Source organism: Neodiprion fabricii, chromosome 4, assembly GCF_021155785.1.
Source record: "Neodiprion fabricii isolate iyNeoFabr1 chromosome 4, iyNeoFabr1.1, whole genome shotgun sequence".
Lineage (NCBI taxonomy): Eukaryota > Metazoa > Arthropoda > Insecta > Hymenoptera > Diprionidae > Neodiprion > Neodiprion fabricii.
In genome coordinates this window covers 39,014,560-39,042,447 of record NC_060242.1, presented here as the reverse complement: position 1 = coordinate 39,042,447, position 27,888 = coordinate 39,014,560, and the positions used below count along the sequence as shown (strand labels likewise).

The window sequence follows — 27,888 nt, the reverse complement described above, 5'->3', positions numbered from 1 at the left end:
ATTCCTATACCGACATTGTTGTTACCGGCAGTTAGCCAAGTCGTGATATCCCAAACCGTCAGAACATTCTGGAAAATGGTTTGTGTCTTGGCTAAGTGTCGGCAACAATGTCGGTATAGGAACCTGTTTCCGGAACCGGCTGTATATACCTACTGAACTTGGATAATTTTGGATAATTTTGGAATTAATTTTGGAGTCATTTTGTAACCTATTCACCTTATCAAATCCTTGGATGAACGACGACTGACGTTCCTTGAATTTCCCTCCCCAGATAACGGACCACCACTTGCGAGATACTTACTGCTACTCGCTGGACAGCGGTGCTACAAAATTCTACGACCTGCTGCAGCTGGTTGAATTTTACCAACTGAACACCGGCTGCCTTCCAACCAGATTGACTCACTACGTGGTCCACAGTCCGTCGAATACGATGATTCAGGAGGATACGTCGATGACAAGTTTGTCGCCGGGCTCTTCACCGGGGCCTCGAAACTCTCCATCCTTGACCCCGCGAACCTCGACACCCTCTATCACGTCGGCGTAGCCGTCAATCCTCTGAGTGTAGATGTGTGAACAACCCGTTGCTGCGACGACGACGACGACGACAACGCCATCATCATCATCATCAACGACAGCAGCAACAACAACAACAACAGCAACAACGACAACGACAAGAAAATCAAGAAGAAAACCAGCAACAACAAGAACATCAACAACAGCAACAAGAGCATCAACAAGAAAAGCAATAACAACAAGAACAACAACAACGACGAGGACAAGAACAAGAACAATGACAGCTGTGAAGAAAAATCCGACCGTTAGCATCTCGGAGGGAATTTATTCCCTGTCTTTGATGCCGATGAGCGAAGGAAAGAAGAACTGCAGCGCTATCAGCACCAGCGGCAAAGATAATATTGTTGTTATTGTTGTCGGTGGTGGTGATGATGGTGATGATGAAGATGGAAAGTGTAATCGATGCAATAATAGTAATATTAATAATCATAATGTTAATGATAATAATCGCAACAGCAATAAAAACAACAACAACAAGAACAACAAGACGAGCGATAACGGCGTCGTTATCGGTAACAACGGCAACGATAAAAACAACCGACGCAGCGATAATAACGTAGGTTCGAATCGTTACATGATGACATCGGGTTGTTGGAACATTTGCAAACGGAATTACGTCGACGTTGATGATGCGTAGATGAGAGATGAAAGGGGAATTATGAAATTTGGGATAAAAAAAAAAACGAAATAACAATGGGGAAAAGGACAATTTTCCTTTTCTTAAACAAAATGAAAGGCTGTTAAGGAAACGTTTGAATTGTTATTATTGTTAATAGATCGCACGTCTGATCGACTTGAATTATATCTCGCATAGAATTTTTTTTGTTCCGCACACGTTTCTTTTCCCTATTACTTGATTTTTGTTTTTTAATTTCCTTTTTTTTTTCTATTTCATTTTTTTTTACCGAGGAACAAACCGAGTATTACAATTCTCGTGTCTAATATTCGTTTCAAACTGCCAAGAATGCGATTAGTCGATGGAAAAAAAAAAAAATTATCAAAAAAAGGCTGCGAATAAGAATAAAATACCTACAGATACACTATCCATACTCGCTTGTTCACAGAACGTTGAAAATTTATTAATTCAATCAGTTATTCTCTTTCATTTCTATCTCACTTCGCTTGATTCACACAACGACAAATTCGAAAGAATGATTTATTTTTTTTTTTTGCTCCCTATTTTTAAATGGTACCTATCGTAAATCGATATTCAAATTTCATATATTTGTGTTTGTTTTATTTAGGTTAACGTCGTTTTGAATTTTGGTACAATAATCGCCTTAAATCTTCAATTTGGGGAAAGTGACATTTTTTAAAAATTATGCCACAGTGCAGACGAAAGAAAGGCAAAAAAGAAGAAAATATTTATCGCCGAGATGTAATTTTCTTCCCTCTCGCCTTTTCTTTTTCGTCTTCGTATTGATTAAACTTAGAATAATAAGATAGAATTTTTTTACGTATTTGTTTTTAATGGCGTGTTTTTCTTCCGATTTATTCTATGTTTTTAACGACTGATTTTACAAGTGTGAAAGTTCATAACTCTTGAATTATTATTTAAAAAAAAAAAAAAAGGAAATATATGCTTATTAGTGTGTATGTATGTATGCATGTTCGACGAATTATACTTTTATCAAGGTATAATAACAATGTTTCTCACGATCATGTTTTTCCTTTCCCTCGTATGCGGTATTATTATAAATTGTATGTAACTCTTGACGGACAAAGATTAAAAAAAAAAATAAAAAAAAACTAAATACAATACGATTATACATACAAAAAAAGAGAAGAAAAAAAACTGACGATTAGATGCCTATAACTTTATAAATATCAATTAACTTCCATCACGTCATAATTGAGCGACCTTCAGTCTGAATAAATATAATAATAAATATACAAATAATAATAACAACAACAACAACAACAACAACAATAATAATAATAATAACAATAATAATAATGAATGGATGAATTAATAGCATTTATAATCTGCACGATTCTATTTTCCCGTGACGAATGTTGTTGCTCGGTAAAAATTAACAATAAACGAAAATATGACGACCAAATTTGAGAGGGCCGATTATCGCGCCCTACAGGCAATAAAATTCTAAGTATCATTGCCGATAATCGTTTTTAAAACCAATTTTCTGTCTCACTATTTATTCTTATTCTATGTACGTATTTTTATAAACGTCGGTAGTGTAAGTTTATTCATTTACAAAGTTAAAACACTGTACCTCGTAATACACCAACAAGCGGGCAGTGAAATAATATTGATTAGTAATAATAATAATAATAATAATAATAATAATAAGAAAACTGAAGAATAATAATAATGTTAATTAAAATAACAGTGACGATAGAAATTATCGTTAACTTGCTACGTGCAGATCTGTTGCGTGTTTCGTTATTGAAATAACAACGCGAAATCTTGTGCACAAAGTTTTATATGCATTATCTCCTCCTTTCGTATTTTTTTTTTTTTTTTTTATTCGAATCTTCTTTCTTCTCACAGAGTCGAAACACAAGCGCGTGTGTAAAAATAAACAAAGCAAAAAAAAGATGAAAATTAGAATAGCATAAAAATTCAAGTCAATGACTTGTACAAACGTGTGGTGATTAGATTTGAATCATTGGCAATCAGAGTCAATTTGATCTAGGATGGAATAGATTTTTGTTGCTGAAATCGGACGTATTACGGAAACTTCAACGATCTCATATCGAAAGATTCAAATATTGAAGGGTCCGATTGGTATGTATTTGGTAATGACGAGAATCGAAACCGAAAATCTGATCACATTCATCGTCATTTTCTCAGTTTCACATGTGCAATTTTCGTTTATATTCTCGTTAATCTCTTATGTTTTGAATAATCCCGATTCATCAATGACCACCCGTAATAATATTAATATTAACATTAACGCGTCGCTGAGTTGAATGAAGTAAGAAGAATAAATAAAAAAATTTAAAAAAAAAAAAAAAAATAAAAACGCGGAGCACGGATTTCAAATAGAGTTCGAATCGCAGTAAAAGCGCCAGTTATATTGTGCAGTAAGATAAATACATTAACATCATTACACATAAAACCTAAGACATAAATTAATAGACTGTAGATTAATTTTTTAAAAAATTTTATAATTATCAACGTCGTAATTGTATAAGTAATGAAAATTGAAAGGAAAAGAAAAGGGAAGAGGAACAAAAATTCATTCATCATACTACGTAGTAAATTTTAACTAATCAAACTAGAATACGATTGAGATTGTTACAGCATTGTGTTTTAGATTGGTTGAAAATATTGAAGAAATAAACGTTGCTAGGCTAGATGGATGGAGAAAGAGAAAGAGAGAGAGAGAGAGAGAGAGAGAGAGAGAGAGTATAAAAGAGGTGTACAAAAATAATCATCTCATTACAATTTTCTTTTCTTTCAAACAACTTCCCTATAAAATGAATTTCAACGTTAGTTTTGAAAGCTTATTTTTGTATAGCCTTTTCCCAAACTACATGTGCACATGTATAAATATATATGTATAACATACATTGTATATGGATATGTGTGTATGCATAAGTATACAATATACCCACAAATGATCTCACACCTTTACAGACTTTCGTTAATTACCATGCGATTGATCGATTTGACACTAATTATTATTAACTTAAATTATAAATGTACATATATACGTATATTATATGTGTTTAAATGAAATAGGAGTAAAATAGAGATAGCGAAAAGTAGAGCGATAGTGCGACGAATAAAGAGAGTAAAGAAAAATTTATGGCAAAACGATAATTAAATATTGCAACTTTACGAATACTGAATTATATTAAACTACGAATTTTAAGATTATTATTGAGCGAGAAAAAGATTGATCGACAAAGTATATGTATATATTTACATACATATACATATATATGTATATATACATATTCTACACATATAGGTACATACATATACAAGTATACTAATTATATCGTTGTCTGAAAAAGTGGTGGGGTGGGGGTCGGAGAGGGAGGAAATAGGGTGGGCCCTCCTCCCCCCCCGCCACCCCCAAATATCACTATATTACTATAAAAAAAAAAAAAAAAAAAGTGTTTTGAGTTGTGACCTTCGTATCCAAGAATAACATTAGTCAACATTACTAATTACACTAGCTGTAGATTTCCGTAAAATCAATGATCTGTATACTTGTATATATACATATATATATATATATATATATATATACATATATTTTTTTTTCTTTTTGTTTTTTTTTTCTTACTTTCTCTTCGTATTTCTTTTGAGCTAGTATATTGAGAATTTTCATTACTACCAACACACACCGCATATTATTATTACTATTTTATAATTATTATAACAATAATTATTATTAATATTACCGTCATTATTATTATCATTAATACCGTCACCGATACAGATTACGAATTGAAAAAAAAAAATTTTTGCTCTCGGTAATGAGAAGTGTGCGTGTACGCGTATCGTACTTGTCGAAATAAGAAAGAATAAGAACCAGGTACGATACGCGACTGTGCGTTGCCCGTTTTATCGAAAGAAATTTTATTTCTTTTATAAAATAGAAAAAAAAGGAAAAAAAAGAAAAAGAAAAAAAAAAAAAACCACTACGTACACGCATAAGAATTTCAATGACGAGAGGTGAAGAAAAAAGAAAACTAACACAAACGTTACACGACGTATTAAGGTATTGACGGGGTTTTGATCGCGGAAGGCGGGGGGGGGGGGGGGGGGGGGGGGTCAGGAAAAATAGAATAAAACAGAAAAGTCGCATACTCTGAACATTGATTTCGATAACTTAAAAACATACAGTCGCACGTACGTATACATGTATATGTATATATATATATATACACATCGTATATATATATATTTTTCGATAATTATTTATTTTCTAATTATTATATTAATCCATGTAAACCTCAGTTATATTTAAATTTACAATATTATTATTATTATTATTATTATTATTATTATTATTATTATTTTCACTATTATTCACGTATTAATAACTGTAGCACCACCACGTAGTATAAAGATATTTTCATTGTTGTCTGAAATTTAATAGTAAGGATGAATCGTTGGTAATATTTTGGGCGTCGGGGAGTACCTCCTTTTACCCCGCCACTCCTCGACTCTTAAATATTACTAAAGATATCTTCGATCGGAAAAAATTTGTGAAAAAACGAAGAAACAAAAAAAAAAAAAAAAACAAATTGACACAGTAAACTTAGGGATAAAAAAATTAGACAAAGAACGACAAGAAACGCGCAACCGGGAAAGAAAATTTTTACACAGACGTGTACGCACTTTGTATTCGGTTCTTCTGTGTAATTGTATTAACGCTTTTTATCGAGAAATGGTAAATAACGAAAATCTTTCTTTCGTGAATTGTAATAATGTGACGTGAAAATTAATAATGGTTACCCATTTTTTAGAATTGAAATTATCCCGTAACAAAAAAAGATAGCGGATGAAACAGTAAGTTAAAAAAAAAAAAAAAAAAAACGGCAATCCTGTATCGATCTCCACGTCGACTATCGGGGGACAATGAAAAAAATCAAAAGACAAGCGAAGTAGAATCGTTAAGTAGAAAGTAAAAAAAGAAGATGGAAAAAAAAAAGATAAAAACGAGAAAAATTTTTCCGCACAATTCGGAAGTGCGGAAACAGAAGAAACTATTACAATTACGAGAATAAGGTGAAAAATAATATAGTAAATAAATGTAGTATTAAGTATTGAATAAGGAGAAAAAAAAAAAAAAAAAATTTGTATTACTATTACTGATCTTTTTTTGTACTTCCCCATGTTGGCAACGTGCGGTAGAGAATATTAAATGGGAGCCGATGTGAAATATTCGTTATTGATGTACAATGGTTTTTTTTTTTCCCTTTTTTTTTTCTACCGTTCTATTATAACAAGATATCGGATATATATTATATATATATGATAAATGCGATTTCGGCCTTCGGTGCAAATGTGACCTATTTAGGCGATTTTCGGTAACTTGGTAATCAATTTTGAACGGCGGTCATTCATTTTTGATTGTTCAAGACCGAAATACTGAAGGAAAAAAAAAAAAAAAAAACAAAAAAGATAAAAAACCAACAACAACAACGAGAAAAGGGAAGAAAATATAAATAACGTAGAAATAAAGTTAGGTGGGAGAAAAAGAGAAACGAAATCAATAAACGAGTTGAATAGAAAAAAAAATATAAATAAAAAAAAAAATTTACAAACCTTTAGTTTACCATTTTGTATATCACACATGTTACGTTACTCCAACAATTGTCTCTCTCACATCCCTCCCCTTTCTCAACATCATCACTTTTTCGTCACGCAATCCTAATGGTCCCCCCTTTTTCATTCCGCTCACGGTACTTTTCTCTCACATCCGTCCGAAAGGATTTTCCCACAAATTATTTCTATCGCGTAAGAGTTTGTTTGGAAAAAAAAAAAAAAAAAAAAAAGATACGAAATATATGCGAATAAAATCGTATCGAGGAGAGGAAAAGTTTTGAACGAAAAAAAAATACAGTCGCAATTTTCATTTTCAACGTGCTTTTTCGACGAGGTGTGTCGGGGACGGCGAAAGCTCTGTATAAATAAATTTACCACGACGCGCGAAGAAGGAAGATTAATAACAATAATAATAATAATAATAGTAATAATAATAATAACAATAACAAATACAACAACAACAAAAATTTTAATAAAATTAATAATGATAAATTGTAAAATATATTTTGTATCGTTGTGTAGCCGGAATCACAGTGCAACAACAGACGACGAGTTAGTGGCGCGAAACGAGACTGATGAAATTCGAGAGTGCATTCGATTCTATGATAAAATGTGTGTCCGTTATTTCTATACATATATATATATATATATACATATACATATATACGTGTTTAATTTAATAATAATAACAATAATAACAACAACAATAATAATAGCAGCAGCATCAGCAGTAGTAGTAATGATAATAATAATAATAATAATGATAATAATAATAACAACAATGTTATTATAAATTTACACCAAACGTGTCTGTCTCGCGGTTAATTTTTTCACAAAAACTAATAACAATTTAAAACCTACTATATCGATAAAGATAATAACATCCAATATTAATTGAATATTGATTCTTAGTGGCTGTAACAATATTCTAACATACACTTCTATATATATGTATATATATGTGTGTGTATAATAGTGAAATATATATGTGTTGTATAAGCGTATATGACGAGATTTTTAACGGCAGGAAGTACGAGGATAAATAGGTAAATTGTTGAATAAAAGAAGCGTGGAGAAAACTGAATTCAAAAAAAAAAAAAATATATATATGTACATATATATCGAAGACGCAAAGTAACACGTTGATTACTTGATACATATTCTATGCGGAGAGGTAAAAATGCTTTGTGACATTGTCGGTTTTATCTTTGGACCTCTTTTTAATTTTTTTTTTTTTTTTTTTTCTTTCACAAATATGTCCGTAGCGAAAGTTTTCGTTTTTGCGCGGAAGGAAAAAATTTCTCATCTACGATGTAAAGAGTGTGTATGAACGTAGAATAAATAATTAGGTATATATATATATATATATACACTATATGTAAAACAAAAATGAAAAAATTTAACAAATCGTAATTAAATTAAATTTAGACAAAAAAAAGAAAAGGAAACTCGTATGGTAAATCTTGAAAATTTTATACTTTGCGAAGAAATGAAAAAAGAGAGACAGAGAGAGAGAGAAAGAGAAAACACAAGTGAACATTTTTAAAATCAAGAATGAAAACGGACTAAGAAAAGTAACGGAAAAGGAAAAAAAAAAAAGTGTCTTCTATTATATACTGTATATTTACACACATACCTTATATACATTAATCTATATTCTATTCTATAAAAATATACGACGTAGCGCGTATTGATTTTTTGATAATACACTGTATAATAATTTGTATACGTACAGAGAAATTAGTTTAATATTTAAAGAAGAAAAAAAAAAAAAAAAAAAATTTCTGGAATCGTCCTCCTATATACTTATAGTATATATACATTATATAAATTTGAAGCGTATAATAAGTATCGTGATAGGGAACGAAATTCTAGTGTAAATTATTAGAAAAAGAAGCAGAAGAAGAAGAAGAAGAAGAAAAGAGGGAAAGGAAATATTTAGAAATACTTGAAAATGGAAAAAAATGGAAAAGAAGGTGAAAAGACGTCGAAAGCTTCGATTTTTCATACGCTAGGCTGGTCCGTTTCTAAAATTTCCTGCTAACCAATCAATCGATCGATCAATGAAAGAAAGACAAGTTGACGAATGAAATAAATTTAGTTAAATATACGTCTAAATTTTATATAAATCATTAAAATCCTTACAAATAAACTTAAAAGACGAACTTACGTAATTATAAAAACTTCCCACTTGAATTCCGTTATTAAAACTTATTGTAAATTACGTCGTATAATTGTGAAAAATATTCGACTCATTTTTATTCCCTTTTTTTCCTTTGTTAACTGTCACAAATTATTTTCGTAAGAGTCGCATCATTTCTATTATTTTTGCTTTTGTATTCTGGATAAGAAAAAAATATACATACATATATTTATATTAATAATAAAAATTGGAAAACGATCAGATGACGGGTAGGAAGAAGGAAAGGTAAGAAAGTTTAACTATATTAGATTCGAATTTTGACCAAAAAAAAAAACGTAACAGATTTTCTAATAAACGAAAAAAAAAAAAAAGACAAACAATATCCTGCTTATAGAAATTGTCTCAAAAAATTTGAAATGTGATCGCAAATTAATGTTTTCCACGCACTCCGCGAAATATGTATTAACAACTAATTGTAAGCGTAATTATTCTGCCGACGCCTGATCTATCATATGATTGGTTTAAATTATTCTAAATAATAAAAAGTAAAAATTAATTTAAAGTATATCGATACAGGATTAAAGTTTAAAGATTAATTCATGTGTATGTATAGAAATCTAGAGCCGTTTAATCAGTATTAAAGGAAATAAGGAAAAAAAGAAAATATAAAAACTACCGGCAACCGTTTGTTATGCAAATAAATGTATCTTGTACGATAAATTATCCAGTGTAATCGAATCTTTGTTCCGTAATAGGAATTATTATATATGCAATAGAGACAAAAATAAAAATAAGAATGATAAATAAAAGGTATACTTATTGTTAGCGCATATCCTCAAGATGCTACAATATACTTAAAAATAATATATTACTATACATACAGGGTGTCTCTATTGTGACGTAGAAAAGTTTCAAGCTATATACAGTTATACAAATAAATAGATGTTGGTATAATCACCGTGCAGTATACAGTAGAGATGAGCAATTATATGTTATACGTAACGCACAAGATATAAATCGCCTGACATTTGAAAGAAGAATAAATATTAATAATAATAAAAGTAAGACAGAATATTGAAGAGAGAGAGAAATTTAGCTGACCGAAAAAAACCGATCTTTGAAAAGTTTTAACCAATCAGCGTGATTATTAAAACCAGGCGATTTTTCGTGACATATCTGATTTTTGTGTAGAAAAAAGGAAAAATAAACTCCTGATAATCACATGTATTATAGTCTACACCCACCTACCCTGCACCAGGCAATAAACATTTAATAATAGTTATGAAATAAGTGTAACAGATGAAATTTTCAGTCACTTTCGTTACGGTGATTGTTTTAAAGGACCGTCGCAATACGTATATTCGACGAATACATGCAAATTTGTTTATTTGGTAATTATGTCGGAAAAACATAAAGCGGATAGTTCGCGTTTATTGCGAATTTCAAGGAACGGATCGTGGAAATCATATTTAGAAATGTAAATGGATGAATTAAATTTAATCCATAGCCTGCGAGATAATTGGCCAATTTTCAAAGAGCGGCGATGATATAAAGTTGGGTTATTTGGAAGAGGAATTTCCAAAGAAATTGCAATTGCAATTTTTCGTGTACTATAATAGTATTATACATATACGATATATATATAAAATATATTACCATTATTACCATTTTATCAAAGAACCGAATTTAGTAATCTTAAATACTCGATGTAAGGTAATTTTTTCGTTTCGTAAACACTGTACACTAATATATTATTGAAATGAGAATTTAAGGAAAAAGATCGAAAGACAAACCATTATTTGAAATAAAATTTCTAACTGTATAACACGTAACGCGGAGTTTTACTAATTTTCTCAACTATCGATCAATCGATCAATTCATCGGCACTCTTTATACATACTTCCATCCAAATATCTCATTCTCTGTAAATTAAAAATCTTTACGCTTTTATGCGTGTCTTTACCCCAGCAGCATCGCTATTCGTACGCCATATTTGTTACGACGCGTTTTCATGGCGAAAATATTCGACGTTTCGAGCAACAAACGTATGCAAAGATGGTGCAAATCTTTCTATCCGTCGGTGCGTCTTCCCTCCAATAAAAAAAACCGGAATATCTGAACAAAAGAAGACGATACAACCGTTACAAAATGCGAGGTGAAGGTCCGTCGTCGTATCTGCGATCGTATTATTGTTTACTAACCTAATTCACCGGCTTCTCGGTTTTTTTTCTCGAGTAAACAATCTTCCAACCGTCGATATTATCGCGACTTGAATACGAATAAACCAAGGCTTCTTCTGTTTCGCCGTAGTACCTAATTCTATAAAAATTATGTGACATTTGACGGGTGAGTAAAAATATACCTCAGAAAGTGAGAAAATTAGCTTGTCGAAAGCGACGAGGTTTTAAGGATGAACGGAATTGAAAGTCATTGGTACCCACAGAATAAAAAAAAATCTTCCGATCCAAACGGTTCTTCCTTAATCGGTGCATCCCTCAGTCGATAAGGAAGAAAGAAAAAGGTTCCCTTAACGAGGAAAAGGGGAGAAAAATGACGGTTCGAAGCGCGAAACGAATCCGAAGAACGGTTATAAATGCTTCGAAGAGGCGCAGCGGGTATAATGATACATGATTGTTACAGGTAGGTACGAACTGTGAGCCGGATGCGCGCGCAATCGGCAACAGGTAAAAGTCGCGGTCTTGCCGCAGGTGTAGGCGAAGGGGGAGTTTTGACTCCTGGTGGGAGTCAACCTGACCGGCATTTTGGCCTCTGCCGAGAGGCTCGCGCACCCAACACCGATCGACAGTTCTACACAGCCAGTCGAAATGTTCGGGCAAATTGTTCTACCAGACGGCGATTTTCGCCCTTTTATTCGTCGAGTTGCGCGCGATTGACGCGGAATCACCGAATACGTGCGAATCGGTGAATGCGAGTAGACCACCGATATTTTCGGTGGGTGAAAGTCCGCGGTGTGTTTCTGTGAATTTTCCCTTCTTTAGCTGTTTTTTTTTTCCCCTCACATATATTTTCTACAATTTTCAGGTGAGTAACGTTTAAAGATAATTGTATGGGAATCAATTTTTTTTTTTTTTTTCTCTTTGAATGTTTTGAAATTTGAAACTGCGAAGCAAGGGTGGAATCGGAATCTAGGCGAAAGTTGGAGCAATTATTAGGATTCGAAATCGTGCTTCAATATTAAGAGTCAAAAATTTTTAGCAACTTTTTCCTTTTACTTGATGAAGTTGTAATTTGTAAATAGATTTAAAAAAAAAAGATATTTCGCAGCCTGAATTTTAAAGTCTAAAAATTGTACGTACCCGGATTGTCTTCACGCGCCAATTTATAACCCCGCGAAAAGTTTAAATTAACGTATTTTGATTAACGCTTGCGTTTCGAGTGCACGATAGGCAGTGATTTATATAATATTTTCTCGATGCTCTTGAATTAATGTTTGCGTAGCTGCAGAATTGAGCCTTTGCATAAGTACGAGCTGGTTATCGTACCCAGGTATATATTACGGAGTATAGCAAGTTTGCAGTGACTTCACTGTATATTCTCGGAGGAACTCCTTTTCAAACCAGTCGAACGACATTCCTGTACCGATTCAAGCCTTCGTCTTGCCTCTGTGGATAATTTTTACACTGAAAGTATAATGTATAGGTATATAAACGGAGAACGGCCGTACCTGTAGCTTATTAGACAAAACTTCCAAGACAGCATATACCGGTTTGAAATATCGGTGAATATATGAATAAAGTTTCATTTTCAGGAATTATCGCTGATCCAGCTATCGATGCTTCGTTTCGGATTAAAAATTGTTAAAAATCTGTTAGGTTCGTTAAATTTCACTCAGCGATGCCTGATTTTATTCAGAATACTCCTTTCTAAAGGGTTACGAGTGAAACAGATTTACTTTTTTACAATACTCGATTCAATACTCCCTATTTTTTCATCATTACATCAATATCTGTCCAGTGTTGTAAAATTAGATATTCAACGATACCAACGCGATGGAAAAAAGAGATTCAGTCAATTTGTAGAAATTGATCTTAGGAGTCAAATGCACCATTCTAAAGTGAAACCTGCAAGTTTTCTTCTTTTTTTTTTTTCTTGTAACCATTATGAAGTGACTTTAAACGAAGCATCTTTTTCTTTATAATTCCTGTATATTTCGTTATAAATATTTTCAAAGAGTTTTACGTAGCTCAAACGTAACGATTTAACAAATCCTGAACGTACGGCGATCTCGTAATAAATTACCGACTGAAACGTGTTTAAACATTGGTCGAACTCTTTCATTTTTGACATCCTTGCGTAAACAAATTGGCCAATAAAAATTGGTAATCAGCATCTGCGTCGATTATACACGTGAAAATAAATTAACCGGGTTATTGCTACGGACTGCATTTACCTTCTCTGGGTGCGTAACTAATTACCTGTCCGTCGTTTCCGGTCTCCTTATTCACACGCGTTTCAAAGTGTGTTCAGTTACATTCACGAAGTTACAACGAACAACGCGACGCAGCGAGCGTGAAGAGGAAACAATTCATCCAGCTTCTGAAAGCTCGATGTATCTTGAAATATATATATAGGATAATAAAACGACCTGGAATTACAGGAGAAAGATAATTTCTGCCGGAAACTGTACAGGGAAAATTTTTGCCGCGTATAATAATTACCGCGAAATTGTTTCTCACGGTGCGAATCGATCATAGAATGTATCTCACAGCCGTGTTTTTCATCAAATTAATTACAACTGTAATACAAACGGCTTTGCGATAAAATGTTTTCGGTCACCTGATTATCACGATTGAGAAAACTGCGATCTGAATTAATCTTCGTTGCAAATTAATTACATAAATTCTTTATACAATTGTCCGATGATAAGATCAATAGATGTAATTTCCATTTTACCAACTGAGATAAATTTCGTTTCTTACAGTAACTAGAAAAATTCAGTAAAACGGGTATCGTTAAAAAAAACTGTTTGAATATTGTTGGAATTACGAAAAACGAGGTACCCGTAAACATTTTGCGCTATCAGTTTTTGTCAGCGAAGCTTACAACCCGCGATAATTTTCTTGCCTCGAGTTTCTCACCGCGCAACGCGTTGTTACAAGATTCTAAATTTTTCCTCGATACACGGTTGAAATTGCACAATGTAACCGTAAACGCGAACACGTGCACGCATTCGATATGCACAACGAAGTTATCGCCAAGTCGCAATAGCTTCGCGCATCGCGTTTTGCGCGATCGAGATAAATTAGCGGAGCCGGGGAACAATAACTGTTGTTGCAAAATAATATTAGCGAAAACGCGATAAGCGACAGCGAGGAACGGCGCTTGCTTCCAATACCGAAAACCGATTTGCGATCGGCAAAAATTACGGATGGGCTATTTCTACGCATGCGAATTGGCCGAAATAGAGTTTTGCAGTAATAGGTACCGTAAATAAGGCAACTTTCCAATTACGGTTTGCTCGCCGCTGTTCGACCGTGCGGATTTACCGCTATCCGCAAACCGATTCCGGTCAGCCGGTCAATTCGATGATTTTTCGATTCCTTTTCCGAGCCGAATATCCCGTGGAATAAGAAATTCACATCTCGTTGAGAAAACTTCGGGCCTTGATTAAAACCTGTAACAGATTCGTAGAAAATCGAGTTCGCCAATTATCGTATTACTGTGAGAAATAATTGATTGAAATTTGTGAGAAAAATAATTCGATGTATGTATATATATAACGTCGTCATCGTCAATTTTAACACGGATGTTTTTCGCCGATTCCGGATATCTATCTTTTCTCGCCTCTCGAGTCATTCTTAAACGAATTCTTCCGATGCTTCGCGAGAACGGTGATGATAATGATAATGATACACGATATTCGCATAATACATGTATAATAACAGCGTGAGGCGATTAAAAAATAAATAAACAATACTCGCTACGTCGGAATGTTTCTTTTTTCCTGCCTCGTTGTTTTCTCAATATACTTCTTTCTACGCCAAACGCGTTGTAATACAATAACACAAATGTTACGCTAACATATGGTTGTGTAAATTTTTTCTGCTTCTTCTTCTTTCATACTGTTAAATATGCACAATGTCTTCTGTATTATCGTTACTGCGAGAACCGTTGAACGTACATTGTTCAAATACTCTAATATCAGGCATGTATACACGTGTTTCGCGGTACATGGCGCAAGACTTTTAATTCTTTTCAAATGCTTCTTAATTATACGCATCATAGGCGCAGTTTTTCATATTCATGGTTGTACATACAGCGATGACTTCATTACAACTTGTAATTATTCCTCCGTACGTCATACTCGGAGATTATTTCCATTTACTTCGAAGCGCTGTGTGCGATTGAATTTTGGACGATAAAATAAGTTAACGATTGAATGAAATCGACACGAATCAACGCGTTGGATTTCTTGTCAATATCGTTCACGTTGAACGAAGTAAAGAAGCGAATTTCAAATCTCGCCGATCGTCGCGTCCGCTTTTTTTACACTCCCTAATTATTTCTCTCGCGAATCTTATCGCGCGCTTCGCTATTCACCGAATTATTCAATCCCCAGGTTCATTGTTCAGAAAATACTTCGTCCAGTCGCTGAACGCAAGAATCGACCCTAAGGTGAGATACACCCTCAGTGTGGAAGTAGAGCCACAACTAATCGATGTTGCCACAGCATTCCTTGTTAAAGTTGCACGACGAAAAGCTTCGCTTTATTCTTTCTTGTCGTACGACTATATTACACAGGCGAGGAAGTTTCTCGGGTAGAATTGCTGAGAAGATTTATCAATTATTACGATGCGTCATTTTTCTCCCAAGAAAAAAAAAAAATTTCTTTTTACCATCGTTTTATCACAGAACAATTATTAAATGCGATCGATTTATGTCAAGGGTTTTAAAAAAATGTGACGTACTTTGTATTAAATTTCTTGTTATTATTTCTCACCGCACAAATAATACACAACTGTTTTATATTTGTGTTTTGAATGAAAATAACTCCCACCTGACACGTTACGCAAGAGGTGGGATCTCCTAACCCGATTCCAGAGACCGCAAGGTGTCTGAACAGAATTTCTTTTTTTCCTCCCCTCTTCATCGACGTCCTGTAGGTTCAACAAAAGCGCAAGATTCCTGAACCGGTTTAGGAGGGATCGAAAAAGGTTGCGTGAGCTGTAAACACTAAACTCTAACTCGAAAATCGAACTCGAAGTGTTTATTTGGTTAAATTTTGTATATATTGTTTTCTTTGTCAAAACAATTTTCCTGCGGTAATTTTCGGTAGATTAAAAAAAAAAAAAAATCCGACGTTCCTGTTTCACTTTACATCATTCTAATGAGAAAATTTCTCTTTGTTTATGATTTTAGAATGATATCTGGAACGAACATGGATCCACCGAGAAACGTACCATTCGATTATAGTTAGTGAATTTGAATTGAAACGTAGTAAATTGGTGTCTAATTTTTTTTTCAAATACATACATAAAATACTCTAAAGTTCGTGAAATCGAAGGATTGAATATCGTTTTTTTTTTTTTTTTTTTTTTTTCAATTTTCTCCTACCGTCAAAAAAGAGAAGAAGACTAAAAAGAAAGTAAAAGAGCGAGAAAGTAAAATGATCGAGAGTAATTAAAAGCCGATTCGGAATCCTGAACTTTGCTGATTTCTACCATTTGTAAAAAGAAAAGTAATTTTCCTTTCGCGACGCTACTAAAGAAGAAACAAAGATGTTCTACAACCACGTCGCAGTTCTCGGACTTTTCGTCCTCTGCTCTGCCCAATCGACGATAAGACCTGGAGGCAGGATGTGCGGCACAATGCAATGCTTACCGAACGAATATTGCAGCACGTTCGACAGCCAATGTCAGACATGTGCGAAAATTTGCGATCCGACAACTCACAATCACGACCTGCCGAAATGCACGGCTCACTGTCAAGGTAAGTCCAACTAGGACGTTTCAAAAACAAAATTAAAAGACTGAGAAAAATTTCATTTCTTACAGTAACTAGAAAAATTCAGTAAAACGGGTATCGTTAAAAAAAAAAAGCAATATTCTTCGATTGCGGTAAAAGATGAAAATGGTTAACCGGAACTAAAAATCTCTCGCTAGAATCGCTGGATATCGATAACTTTCCGAACACCCGGTACGTGGGCTGGATCTCCTTTCGGTGAAAAAACATTTCGAAAAGGAGTCTCTCTTTTCGCCGACTATCTCCTACGCGCAGGTAGAAAAAACGAGGATAGTCATTACGACACAGCCTCGTTTTCGGACCTCCCTGTCCTCGAGTAACGTCGCTTCAACCTGTTGCACGGAGGTTTGCTTTAGCCGAATAAGACGTCCAGGATTACCCTTGGAAGATCGGTTCCTTTCCCGCGTGCTCCCCGATCCTGTTATTCTCATCCCTTGAACGAGCGGTCGAGCCGGTTTGTTCGGAAGAATTTTACCGTCCGAGGCAAAACCAGATTTTTACCTCATCCTTTTCTACCTGTCGTCGTCGTCCGTGCGAACGAAGAGGTTTCGAACGGTGACGAAGATAACGCCACGCGTTTTTTCTATCGCGCAACTCGCGCAGTCCTTGTTGTTTAAAGCACCTTAACTTGGCCACTTACACATTCGGCACGTAAGTTGGCAGCCTGCCTATCACCGACAGTGAGTCACTCGCTGTAACTCTTGGCTGATTACGATTCTGTGGTTTGCATAATTTGGCGTCAGGCTTATTTGTCACCGTCGGTTTTCCACTCCTCTCCATTTGTCGGTGCGCTTCGCGATGTATCTACGGTAGGGGGGTTCGAAAAAAGGACCTTTTTTTTGAGACTTCGCTCTTCGCCTTTTCACTAGAAAAAATAAAAAAAATAAAATAAAATAACAAGAAGAAAAAAGTTTTTTTTCTTACAACTGCCTCGAGGATGTTGAAATTTCGACAAAAAGATTATTTTCAGGAACTTCAAAGTTGACACATGTTTAAATTACTTCGTTGGCTGTGGCTTGCATCACGAAACGAAAGTTTTTGTAAAATCTGAGATGCGTAGAAATTTTTTTAACTTTCAAATATCAAGATACTTGACTGATATTTATTTTTCTCGTTGATTTATAGCAATCAATAAGCTGAAGCGAAACTGGATGAGTGTGAACCAATATTGAGTACTGCCATATCGAATTATTAATTTGTTCTTTAAAGACTTCGGTTGGAAAAAATTAGTTTTTACAAATTACAAGATAGATTTTTCGGTACTAAAAACAATCACACTAGTCTCAGATCTTACAAAAACCATTGTTTCGTCATGCAAAAATTTAGCCACCGAAGGATGTAAAGATGTTTCAATTTTGAAATTCCCGAAAATGGCCTTTTTAAAAATTTCAACGTCGTCGAGGCAGTGGTGAAAAATTTTTTTCACCCCAGCCCAAATTGCTTGAGCTATTTTCGACGGAAAAAGTACAAGAATCTCGGAGAAGAGCGATATCTGAAAAAAGGTCCTTTTGTAAACCGCCCTAATGTACAGTTTCTTCTTTTCGCGACTCGTTTAACTTCTTTCCAGCTTATTTTACCGGCGTGGTATCTTTCCGATCCTTTGTTCCAACTGTAACACAGATAACCTGCAATATAGTTAGACGCTAAAAACTAACACTCCCATCTATTTAATATACATTTCGTGACATAGATGTATTAAAAAACATCCAGAAGACACGTTACGCGTCATTACTGAATAAATTTTTATCACAAGAAGTTTACCATTGTTAATAAAGAACGCTGTTACATCTACTTCGAGAAGACCTCAGCGATATTAACCAGTCGACGATACGATCCTACCGACGACGAGACTTAATTTGCACAGTTGCTTCGTTCGGCACCGACCAGAAAAGCAAATATGGTACCGAAGGTCGTTTTATCGTGTCTCGATTCGATCTTAACGAACAGCCGCGACACTTTCGCAAGGTGTATTAATTACGAGGAACCAGTTCATTCCACCGAAGTTACAGTGATTCACGGGTAATAATTAAATCCGTCCTTGAAATTGACGAAAAGCCGGAGATTCTTGATGAATTTTTAACTTCCGCCGAAACACGCGAACGAGAAACGACTCGCAGGATTCTTTCTTGTTCTTGAAGTTTCGACGCAATTGCGAATGAAAATTTCTTCAATGGAGTTGGGAAAAAAAAATTGGAAACGCCTCCGTAATCACCTCGCGCGATTGTTCGTCGTTCGTTTTTACACTCGTTCGATCCTCCGACTGACTAACGATCTCTGAACTGAAACGGCGATCGGTTATACAAGAGTTTGTAAATGCTTTGGCAGCCAAGTCCCAAGTACGTTGACTTTGCACTTGACTGTCCAACCGCCTCTTACCACAAGGTGATGACTCATCGTCTCTATCTATTCCCGCTAGCTTTTTCCTCCGCTTCTTCTTCTTCTTCTTCTTCTTCTCCGTGTCGTTTCACTCGAACCGATCCGACCGGATGACCGACATCGACCATCGACGAGCATCTGTCGCCTCCGATGAAGCCTTTGGACATCAGCGTGCAACTGCGGTGTCGACTAACGCTGTTTGCTACTTGTTTTATCCCTTCTTTTTCGTTACAAAAAAGTTGAAAATGCCAGTGTTGAAGGATTGTACCTGATCAGGAGACCGAAAAAAACGATTATTCAAGGACATTTATTGAAGAGACGTTTCAATTTATTGATATAAAAATTTATACGCATATTGGGGTAACATTGAACTTCATTCTGAGCGAGATATTTCTGGACTGGATCGTCCGAGATAAAAAGCAAATAAGATTCAGTTATTATGAGGTATTATCTGGTCTTTAATCAAAGGACTGAGCACAACATTGATTTTTAACGAAACGGTGGCTTCTCAAAACAAAATTTCGATTTTCCATACAAATGTTTGCCTTAGTTTGTTTGCAAAGTGGAAAATATTTATCTACGAAAAAAAATCTTCGGTCAAGGACTGAAAAATATATCCATAAAGCTTGGGTAAAGACTGATCGGTTCAACCGTTGCCGAGAAATCTTGCTCGTCGACTTTGAAAACATAGTTTTGAGAAAAACGTGTTCAAAGTTTCAAACGCTCCGGGTCCTCTTTGCAAATGTGCGCGTAACCTCGAGACTATTTGTCAGATCGACGTGAAATTTTCTCTATACATACTTAAATATACGTACATTACGAAAGTGAAGTTGCAAAAAAAAATCGATTTTTGAAAAATCCTGTCTAGGTATAACCCCTTAAAAATATGACAAAAATTGGCTGGTGTCTGATACTAAAAAACAACTTTTGTGATCGATTCGAGAATTAAACATGAAAAAGTGTTACATCGACGCAAAAACTTTTCTTTTCGACGGGGTGAAGACTAATCCAAGAAGTTGATTCGGACTGGATAATTTCCCGGGTATTTTCACCCCTGTGAATTCGATCAGCTGCCACAGTTTTCCTTTCACTTTGCGCTCTCTGAGTCATCGTCAACGGTTAGCAAAGAAACCCCTTGGTTCCCCGTTCCAGGTTGCCAAGGGTGAATCGATCGACCTGAAAACGAACTGAAAATCTATGCCTTCGGTATGCAGACATTCCGACTCCCCGGTGCGGAGGGATCGAAACGGAAAAATTTCGCCACTGGACGCGGTCACTGACCGTGAAAATTCCTCTCTAAAAATCGCGAGGATTCCCGTGGACTGATCGACGTTTTCTGGAATTCCAAAGAAAAGAATCTCGGGTGAACCGTTTCCGAACGAAAAAGCCGTGACGGCATGGTTTTCCACTGTCCGTGGAGAGAGAAAAAGCTCACGGACCGGAAAGAAGAATGCGAAGAAGAAAAAGATGCGATTCGTCAATCGCTATCGTCATTCGGAGCGTGTAAAACATTCAACGCTATCAACAGCTCGTGACGCCTTCGCGTATACAATAAATTCTTTCGAACGATTGTTGAGCACATTCGACCCATATTTTTCCTCGTCTATGACACGTATGCGCGGGTGTGTTTACCTATGTATGTAAAATGTACGATATACCGTTAAGTGTAAGGAATGGCAATCGAGTCACCTGCCATTGTTTGCAGCAGGTTGCTATCACAACTGGCAGAAGCAGCGCCTGCGCTCGGTTCGTTTTATCAACCGTTCCAAGTCTTACCAACTTTGCACGCTGTACTTCTATTAGTCGCTATTATACTCTCAGCTCCTTTCAAATTCGCCTTTACTTTCATTTGTATTCAAATTTTCATCACATCCAGAAGATGGGGACGAATTCGTAGAAAAAGGTAAGAAGTCTTACACTCGGTTTCGAGGTCTCGACTCGTCGGCGTTTCTTCGTTCTTCCGAAGGTTGGTGAACGTTCGCAAAACGTTTCTTTCAAAATTTTTACCAACGAAACGAGGAGTTCTTCCGTAATTGTTTCGTGCCCATTATTCCGTTGCACAATTATCGATACGGACTGCTACTCCGATTTGTTTCGACTCAAATTTTTCGGGCCCGATTCGACACATTGACCCTGAAGAATGACTCGAGTTCAGCCTCGATCATCGGTCACGGTTTTCTGACCCCAATTCGTCACGCCTGGGTAGCAAATCCTGCAAGGCGTGCTTAGAAAGGATGCTGTGAAAAAGTGTACTTTGAACCCCGAAGTGATTTCGTTGTTTCCTACGTCTCGATGATGACGGAAAAATTGTCATCGTTTCGGTTTTCCGCGAGCGGAAAGACACCCGAGCAGGTTTTGTTTCAACGAACCCGTTCTTATAAAACGTGTACGGTTGCTATCTCAACACGTTGAGTTCGCGAGGCTGCATGCGAATAAGAAAAAAAAAAAAAAAACAAACGAAGCTGAACAGGTTACGTAGAGTACACACAGTATCGGATGTCGCCGCAGGCGTTCCTCGTGTTGCACACGACGCAGAAGAAAAGAGGAAGCGAAAAAATTTATATCGGTATCGGTGACATAGGGCAAGAAATGATCGTGAATTTAAGGGTTTATACCTGGTCAGGAGGCCGAAAGAAACAGTTTTTGTAGGTTTTTCACGAAGAGGCTTTATGATTTATTGATATAAAAATTTATGTACATGTTTTTTTAACTCCCGATCGCTCCATCGAGGTCAACGCTCGTTAAATTTCCACCCTCGGAATTGTTGCCGGAGAAATCGGCCAGCCGAACGTCACTAGCCGCTGTTACCTCGGAGTCATTCACCTCTGTTGACGGTACTGCAACACTGGAGCCGCACCTAGAACGGCGGCCATTCGAGTCGAAAGAAACCGCCGGGAGACTCGAAGCTTCGTCGAGGGTCTGCCGTGTCTGTTTCTGGGCCCTGAAGTAAAACGATGTCTCTTTAGAATACACCCGCTGAAGAAGACTCGGCTCTTGTCTTCCGTTCCGCGGTGCGTGACTCGGGATTCAATGCCGATCGACGGTTGTGTTTGGACAGACTCGCGTTTACAAAAGAATCTGAATTTCCATTTATGCACGGACTCTCCCAGTAGGTACTACAAATTATCGCTATCGATTTAAACTTTCGCGAGACTTGGAAGTTCGCATTGGCTAGGTTGGAGTATTTTTTTTTTTTTTTTCTTCTTCTTTTTCGACGAGCTCGATTCGGTCGTTAACCACATCCCGAGGCGTTACTCTGATCCATTCGGATTATTTCGATGTCACGGTATGATTTTGCGATTGAGTTTTTGAAGAAAGATAATCGATGGCGCAATAAATCGATACTGTAATTCATTTGCTCAGCAAGTGTCTTCACGAGGTTTCAGAACATTCAGAAATGGTTTGTTCGAAACCAATTTGGTTACTGTTGCTTAGAAAACAATTCTGATGACATTTTTGAACCGTTATGACTAACCTACGATTCGTTGGACCATTCTAAAGGACGGAGAGAACCGACGGAAATGACAAATTCTTCAGTGAGAAATATTTCATTTATTACAGTAACTAGAAAGATTCAGTAAAACAGGTATCGTTAAAAAAACTGTTTGAATATTGTTGGACCGGAACTAAAAATTTCTCTCAGTGTTGTTTGCTCGGGAGCATGTGATCCGACAATTTTCTAATTGTGTTTTTCTTTTATGTTTGCAGAGTATCTCCTCGACCAGCGTTACGTGCTGCGTAAAGAGCTGCTGGGGGAGGATCCTAACCTAAGAGGTGAGCTGCTCGCCAGCATGAGCTAAATATCAATTTATACACTCTCTAAGGTAGATGGTTCGTTATAAACACTGCGGTGTCTGACTCACCGTCGATATTTAACATTGTACCTGTATTATACCAACGAGCGAGCCTGCGTGCGTGCGTGCGAACGAATACCGGAGGTGAAAGGCAGCCTCGGCAGCGTCGCAATGGGAATGGAACCCATGGAAATTTATATTCCCGTAATACCGAGAGAGACGTAGTTGGATACTTGAAGAAGAGGAAAATATTACCCTGTAGCGTCGAGTCGGTGTCCAAAGGTTGTGGAAATTCCTCATTTTAACGATGAATCGGCCGGTTTTGATTAGAAGTAGGGGAAAGATATCAAGCTGTATTTAAAAAATTTCAAATTTTTGATGTCTAAGCTTGTACAGTAATGTTCAACAATGCCTTGGCCTTACGGCTAACTTGTTTACGATTTTACGCGAATTATCTGACAACGACTCCCAATCTCTCGTGTCGGCTGCATCGCCAGTCATTGTCACGTAATTCGTATAGAATCGAACTCGCGTTTTGTTTCGGACAGAAAACAAGTTAGCCGGAAAATCAAGGCTTTAATGAACATTACTGCAGGTCGTTCGAACTTTCTCCGATTCGTTACTTTTATATATTAGGAACGTTGTTTCATTCGTGTTCACTATCGAAAAGTTCCTCATCCTCAATTTCGACGAGACTTGAAACTTGAAGAGTTTCTTTGTAGCCGCGGGTTTTTCAAGGTCCGGGAAAACCAGCCTTGCGGCAATACGCATTCGGTATTCACACAACGTCGTTGAGCAAGCTTACCTAGGACATACACGAGTGCAGTCGAACGTCATTAACTGTTCAAATATTGAGGAACGATGAAAATAACTCTTGGAAACAGGTATCCGTGACTTAATGATGAGCACACAAGGCGGTTAGTCATTCCTCTTGAGCCGGAAGTTAATTTTCCTCGGAATAACGAAGGTCGCCCAGACTCCTCATGGAGCTTTGCTCCGCAAATACGTCGCTGTACCAAGCGTGCAAACTGCTCACACTACATACCTATATCTCTTATTAATTTTTGTTTTCGTTGCACGGAAGTCTCGACTCACGGTTTGCCGTCTGTTGTGTACAACCGTCCATATTAGCATATCGCAATTTCGCGCACGCGATATCAAGATCTTGTCTATGCAAATCAGACACCAAGCAGCTCTTATTGTTAGTCTGCAATGCAGGCCGTGATCCCGTCAATCCTAATTGCGATTTACTTATTATGAGTTCGGTTCGGGTTGCGACGTTGTTTGCCCCAACTAACTGTTCATCGATAGTCGATAATGAGGGTTCAAAACGCCTAAACGCATCGCATTCCCACAAGTGTATCAATTTAATCAAAATAGTATTTCACAACGTACGAAACAATTTGAAACCGGTGAAATATTGTCGAGACTCTTCAATACAGACTTTTGTCTATGTGTGTATGTACGAAAGATGAGGTTTTCAATAGTATAAGAGACCCATAATTTCAATTTTCAGCCGAAGTCCAACGACTGAAAAATCTGGTAACCATTACGCTGACGGTGACTTGTCTTGCGGTCCTAGTAGTGGCTTTGCTTTTGGTTTGGAAGTCTCAGCCGATAAAGAAGATCCGAAAATCGTGGCAGGGGGGACAGCTGAGCAAGAAATGGGTGAAGGTAAGCAGTTGATGACAGATTGGTAGCTTGGTCGGTCTATAATCACACATATTTTTATGATTTTTTTTTTATAATGAAAATAAACACACTTGGAGCAGTTTGAACTTGACAGCTTTATTACTTATAGTTTCAACAAGACTTTAGAATTTTTTCATTGAAATTATTAAAATATATATATATGTATATATATATATATATATGGTGACACGGCGCATTATCATGTGATTTCGTTTTTCTTCCCCCCCTCCCACCACCCAGAAACCGACGAACAACAATCGAGTGCAAGACGACGTCGAGGTCGGTCAAAACCCGAAACAGAATGGCCTGAAGTTGGCCATGCCGACGATAAGTGCGACCGTAGTTGCGCCGAGGAGCGAAGTCGGCGACGGTACTCCGAACACGACAAGCACCCCGCTCTCCAGGAGGCATCCCAGCGAAGACACGACCCTGGATTACGCCTACGACAATCAGGGGATGACCCCGAGTCCGGAAACCGTTCAACCGCGCACGAAACGCGAGAGTTCTTTCTAGACTTAACGGAGATGAAAAGTTGAAGAATTCAAATCTCCCGGGGTTCGATCAGGGACATCAAAAAATTGAACGATTCTTCGAGAGCGTTCTGCAGTCCGTCCTTACCGACCGAATGAAATGTATCACTTGTTCTTTTGAAACCAAATACGGTTTTGCATATCGTTGTTCGGAATTTGGAATTTGGTATAAAGTTGTGCTATAATTGGTGGTATTTTCGCGTGAGCGATTATAGTCAAAATAAGTCACATTTCACTCGGTCGGTAAGGACTGACTTTTTATGCGGAAAAAGAAATTGTGGAATAAAAGAGGCGGACGGGTAAATATTCGTTCCTCGACATTCTTTAGCATGTGCGGTGCGCACTGCTTTTTTTTTCTCTTTTTTGTACAATATTTTATAAAAGGGAAATTTCGTTTTTACCCACGCGGTGTTTTCACCCGTTTGTTGATTTATTTTTTCTGTGTAATATACTTACCGCACAGAGTGGCTCTTCTCAACTTTGCTCAACAAGTTTGACAAAGCGCAGCTGTCAGGGACAGTATTGCGAAAACGTCAATTTGTTACTTCGTGTTTTCGATTTTATACGGACTTTCCGAAATCCTTTTAAAATTACCATATTCGCGCTAATGAAAGAAATCACTTAGAAGCAAATAAAAACAAAAACAAAGCAGATTGTCACTGTTTATAAGAATTCATTTTGTTTCTTGTAAACAAAAAAAAAAAAAAAAAACAAGAAAAGTTGACAATTTTTGTGATATTCTGTGAAGATGTGAAAATATTGTAACAATTGTAGTATTAAATTAATGAAACTATATCGATTAAAAATAAATCACCTGAAATTCTGTGCGTAATATAACATTAGCTGAAGTAAATAGGTATAGAAAACGAGTGAGATTTTCATTTAAAAATAAGATTCTAATCACTTTGGAGACATGCGTGTATTTTCTATCTCATAGACAGCGTTAGATATTTTTACGTATGTGTTTAAAAAATAAGTATTATTCGTATCTTCTAGATATTACGTTAATATTGTTATTATATAGGATATGATAAGTGTGACTGCGATGCAGTGAATATAGAACCGTGCGGCTGTGTGACTTAAATATTTGATTGACTAGGTATTGAAGCCTAAGACGAACTTAAGAGCAATATTTTAGTACACGTAGGTATAAATACAACAATTTGACTGTTTTTTTTTTTTTTTTTTCTTACAGTTGAATAATATAGTCTTAACGATACTGTTGATAACCAATTTTTCTATCGCGTATCACCGTCTCTGTAACGTAGATCAGGCTGACGGCGTTATTTCTTTATTCGACTTTCCTTAACTTCTTCTCTTCGTTAATCACTTCCTAAAAGTATCGTAACCTTATCAGCCATTCCGTCCATGAAAGGCCTTAGTAGCATTCGCGTACAAATACGTACGGCTTGCATAGGGGAATTTCATAATTTCGCGTCACTTGACAGAATCTGCCTTAGAACCGCCGCTGGAAGCTCAATAAACCCTTTCGTACCTCTTCGTTCGCTGTGAAGTACCTTCTACGCTCAAAGTAACGCTCAAAATCACTTGGTGTCTATGCGAAAATGAAAAATAATAAAAAAAAAAAAAAAAAAAAAAAAACAACCAAAACTGCTCAACGTAACCATGATTCGTTATAGTCGATACTTATGCTCAAATCGTTATACAAACGCGTTATTCCAGCCTTTACCTTGAACGTTAAATTTTCCAATTTTTATACAATGGTATTAAATGACAAGAATAATCCGAGGATAAGAGAAAGTTGAAAAGATAATGATTAATTCAACATCGTGCCTTTTACTCGTGTCGTTACGGTGCCTTTGATGCGTTGTCGTTGACGTTTTATTACGAAATTCCCCTTAGTTTGTATCAGTTCCATTCACGATATTTAAGCAGTATATATTATCTAATAAATTATATATATATGTATATATATATATATCTTGAAAGTATGTATTGTAAGTCTATCGCTTCTATGAATTATTCACCGTAGATTTAAGTGATTTTTGGTCCAATTTTTTTGAGACCAATGTCTTCCAGAATTGAAGATATTATTGTGCCCCAGGCAGCTATTAGGATTAAAGAATCGTTCATAAGTACCTATGCGTATTTCGACGACTAGATATATTTACATAGATTAAAAGTTCGCTATAGTACAATTCACAAAGAGAGAAAGAGAGAGAGAGAGAGAGAGAGGGATTTGTGCGAAACGTCATTTTATATCAGAATAATCGAGTTTCAGTTTGAATATCGGTCTAAATTCGTTTTTGCAATGTCGAATAGAAATCATATTTTAAAATCAACTTTCAGACGACGTTTTTGTATTAAACCTCATAATCTTGATAAAACACTGTAAAGAGTAAATAAGTTTGAAGCAATAATTTTAACGATCATATTCTACGAATAAGTATATAAGGCTTTGTATTTAGCAATAAATAATTGAACATTGTACTTAAAATTAGAGTATTCGGCAACGTCGTTGCTTTTGTATAAATGATAAAATTTCGCTCGTGAAAAAGCAAGCGGGATTGTTTGATAACAGCA

At 36.1% G+C, this 27,888-nt stretch overlaps 2 protein-coding genes across 7 annotated transcripts in view; both read left to right on the top strand.

The window, feature by feature from the left end:
• The window catches only part of LOC124180139 (growth factor receptor-bound protein 14-like), a 297,724-nt gene extending 291,020 nt beyond the window's left edge, over positions 1 to 6,704 (top strand). For all 6 annotated transcript variants that reach the window (XM_046565251.1, XM_046565250.1, XM_046565247.1 and 3 more), the window contains one exon: positions 272 to 6,704. In XM_046565251.1, the coding sequence (XP_046421207.1) occupies positions 272 to 544 (273 nt within the window). In that variant the 3' untranslated portion in view covers positions 545 to 6,704. The remainder of the gene's footprint in view (positions 1 to 271) is intronic.
• Positions 6,705 to 11,750: 5,046 nt separating this feature from the next.
• On the top strand, positions 11,751 to 26,917 carry LOC124179452 (protein grindelwald). The gene is made up of 5 exons (XM_046563812.1): positions 11,751 to 12,011; positions 16,350 to 16,919; positions 23,037 to 23,102; positions 24,639 to 24,796; positions 25,055 to 26,917. Exons 2-5 carry the CDS (start codon positions 16,709 to 16,711, stop codon positions 25,325 to 25,327), a joined length of 708 nt encoding a protein of 235 aa, XP_046419768.1. The 5' UTR covers positions 11,751 to 12,011; positions 16,350 to 16,708; the 3' UTR covers positions 25,328 to 26,917.
• The last annotated feature ends 971 nt before the right edge of the window (positions 26,918 to 27,888 follow it).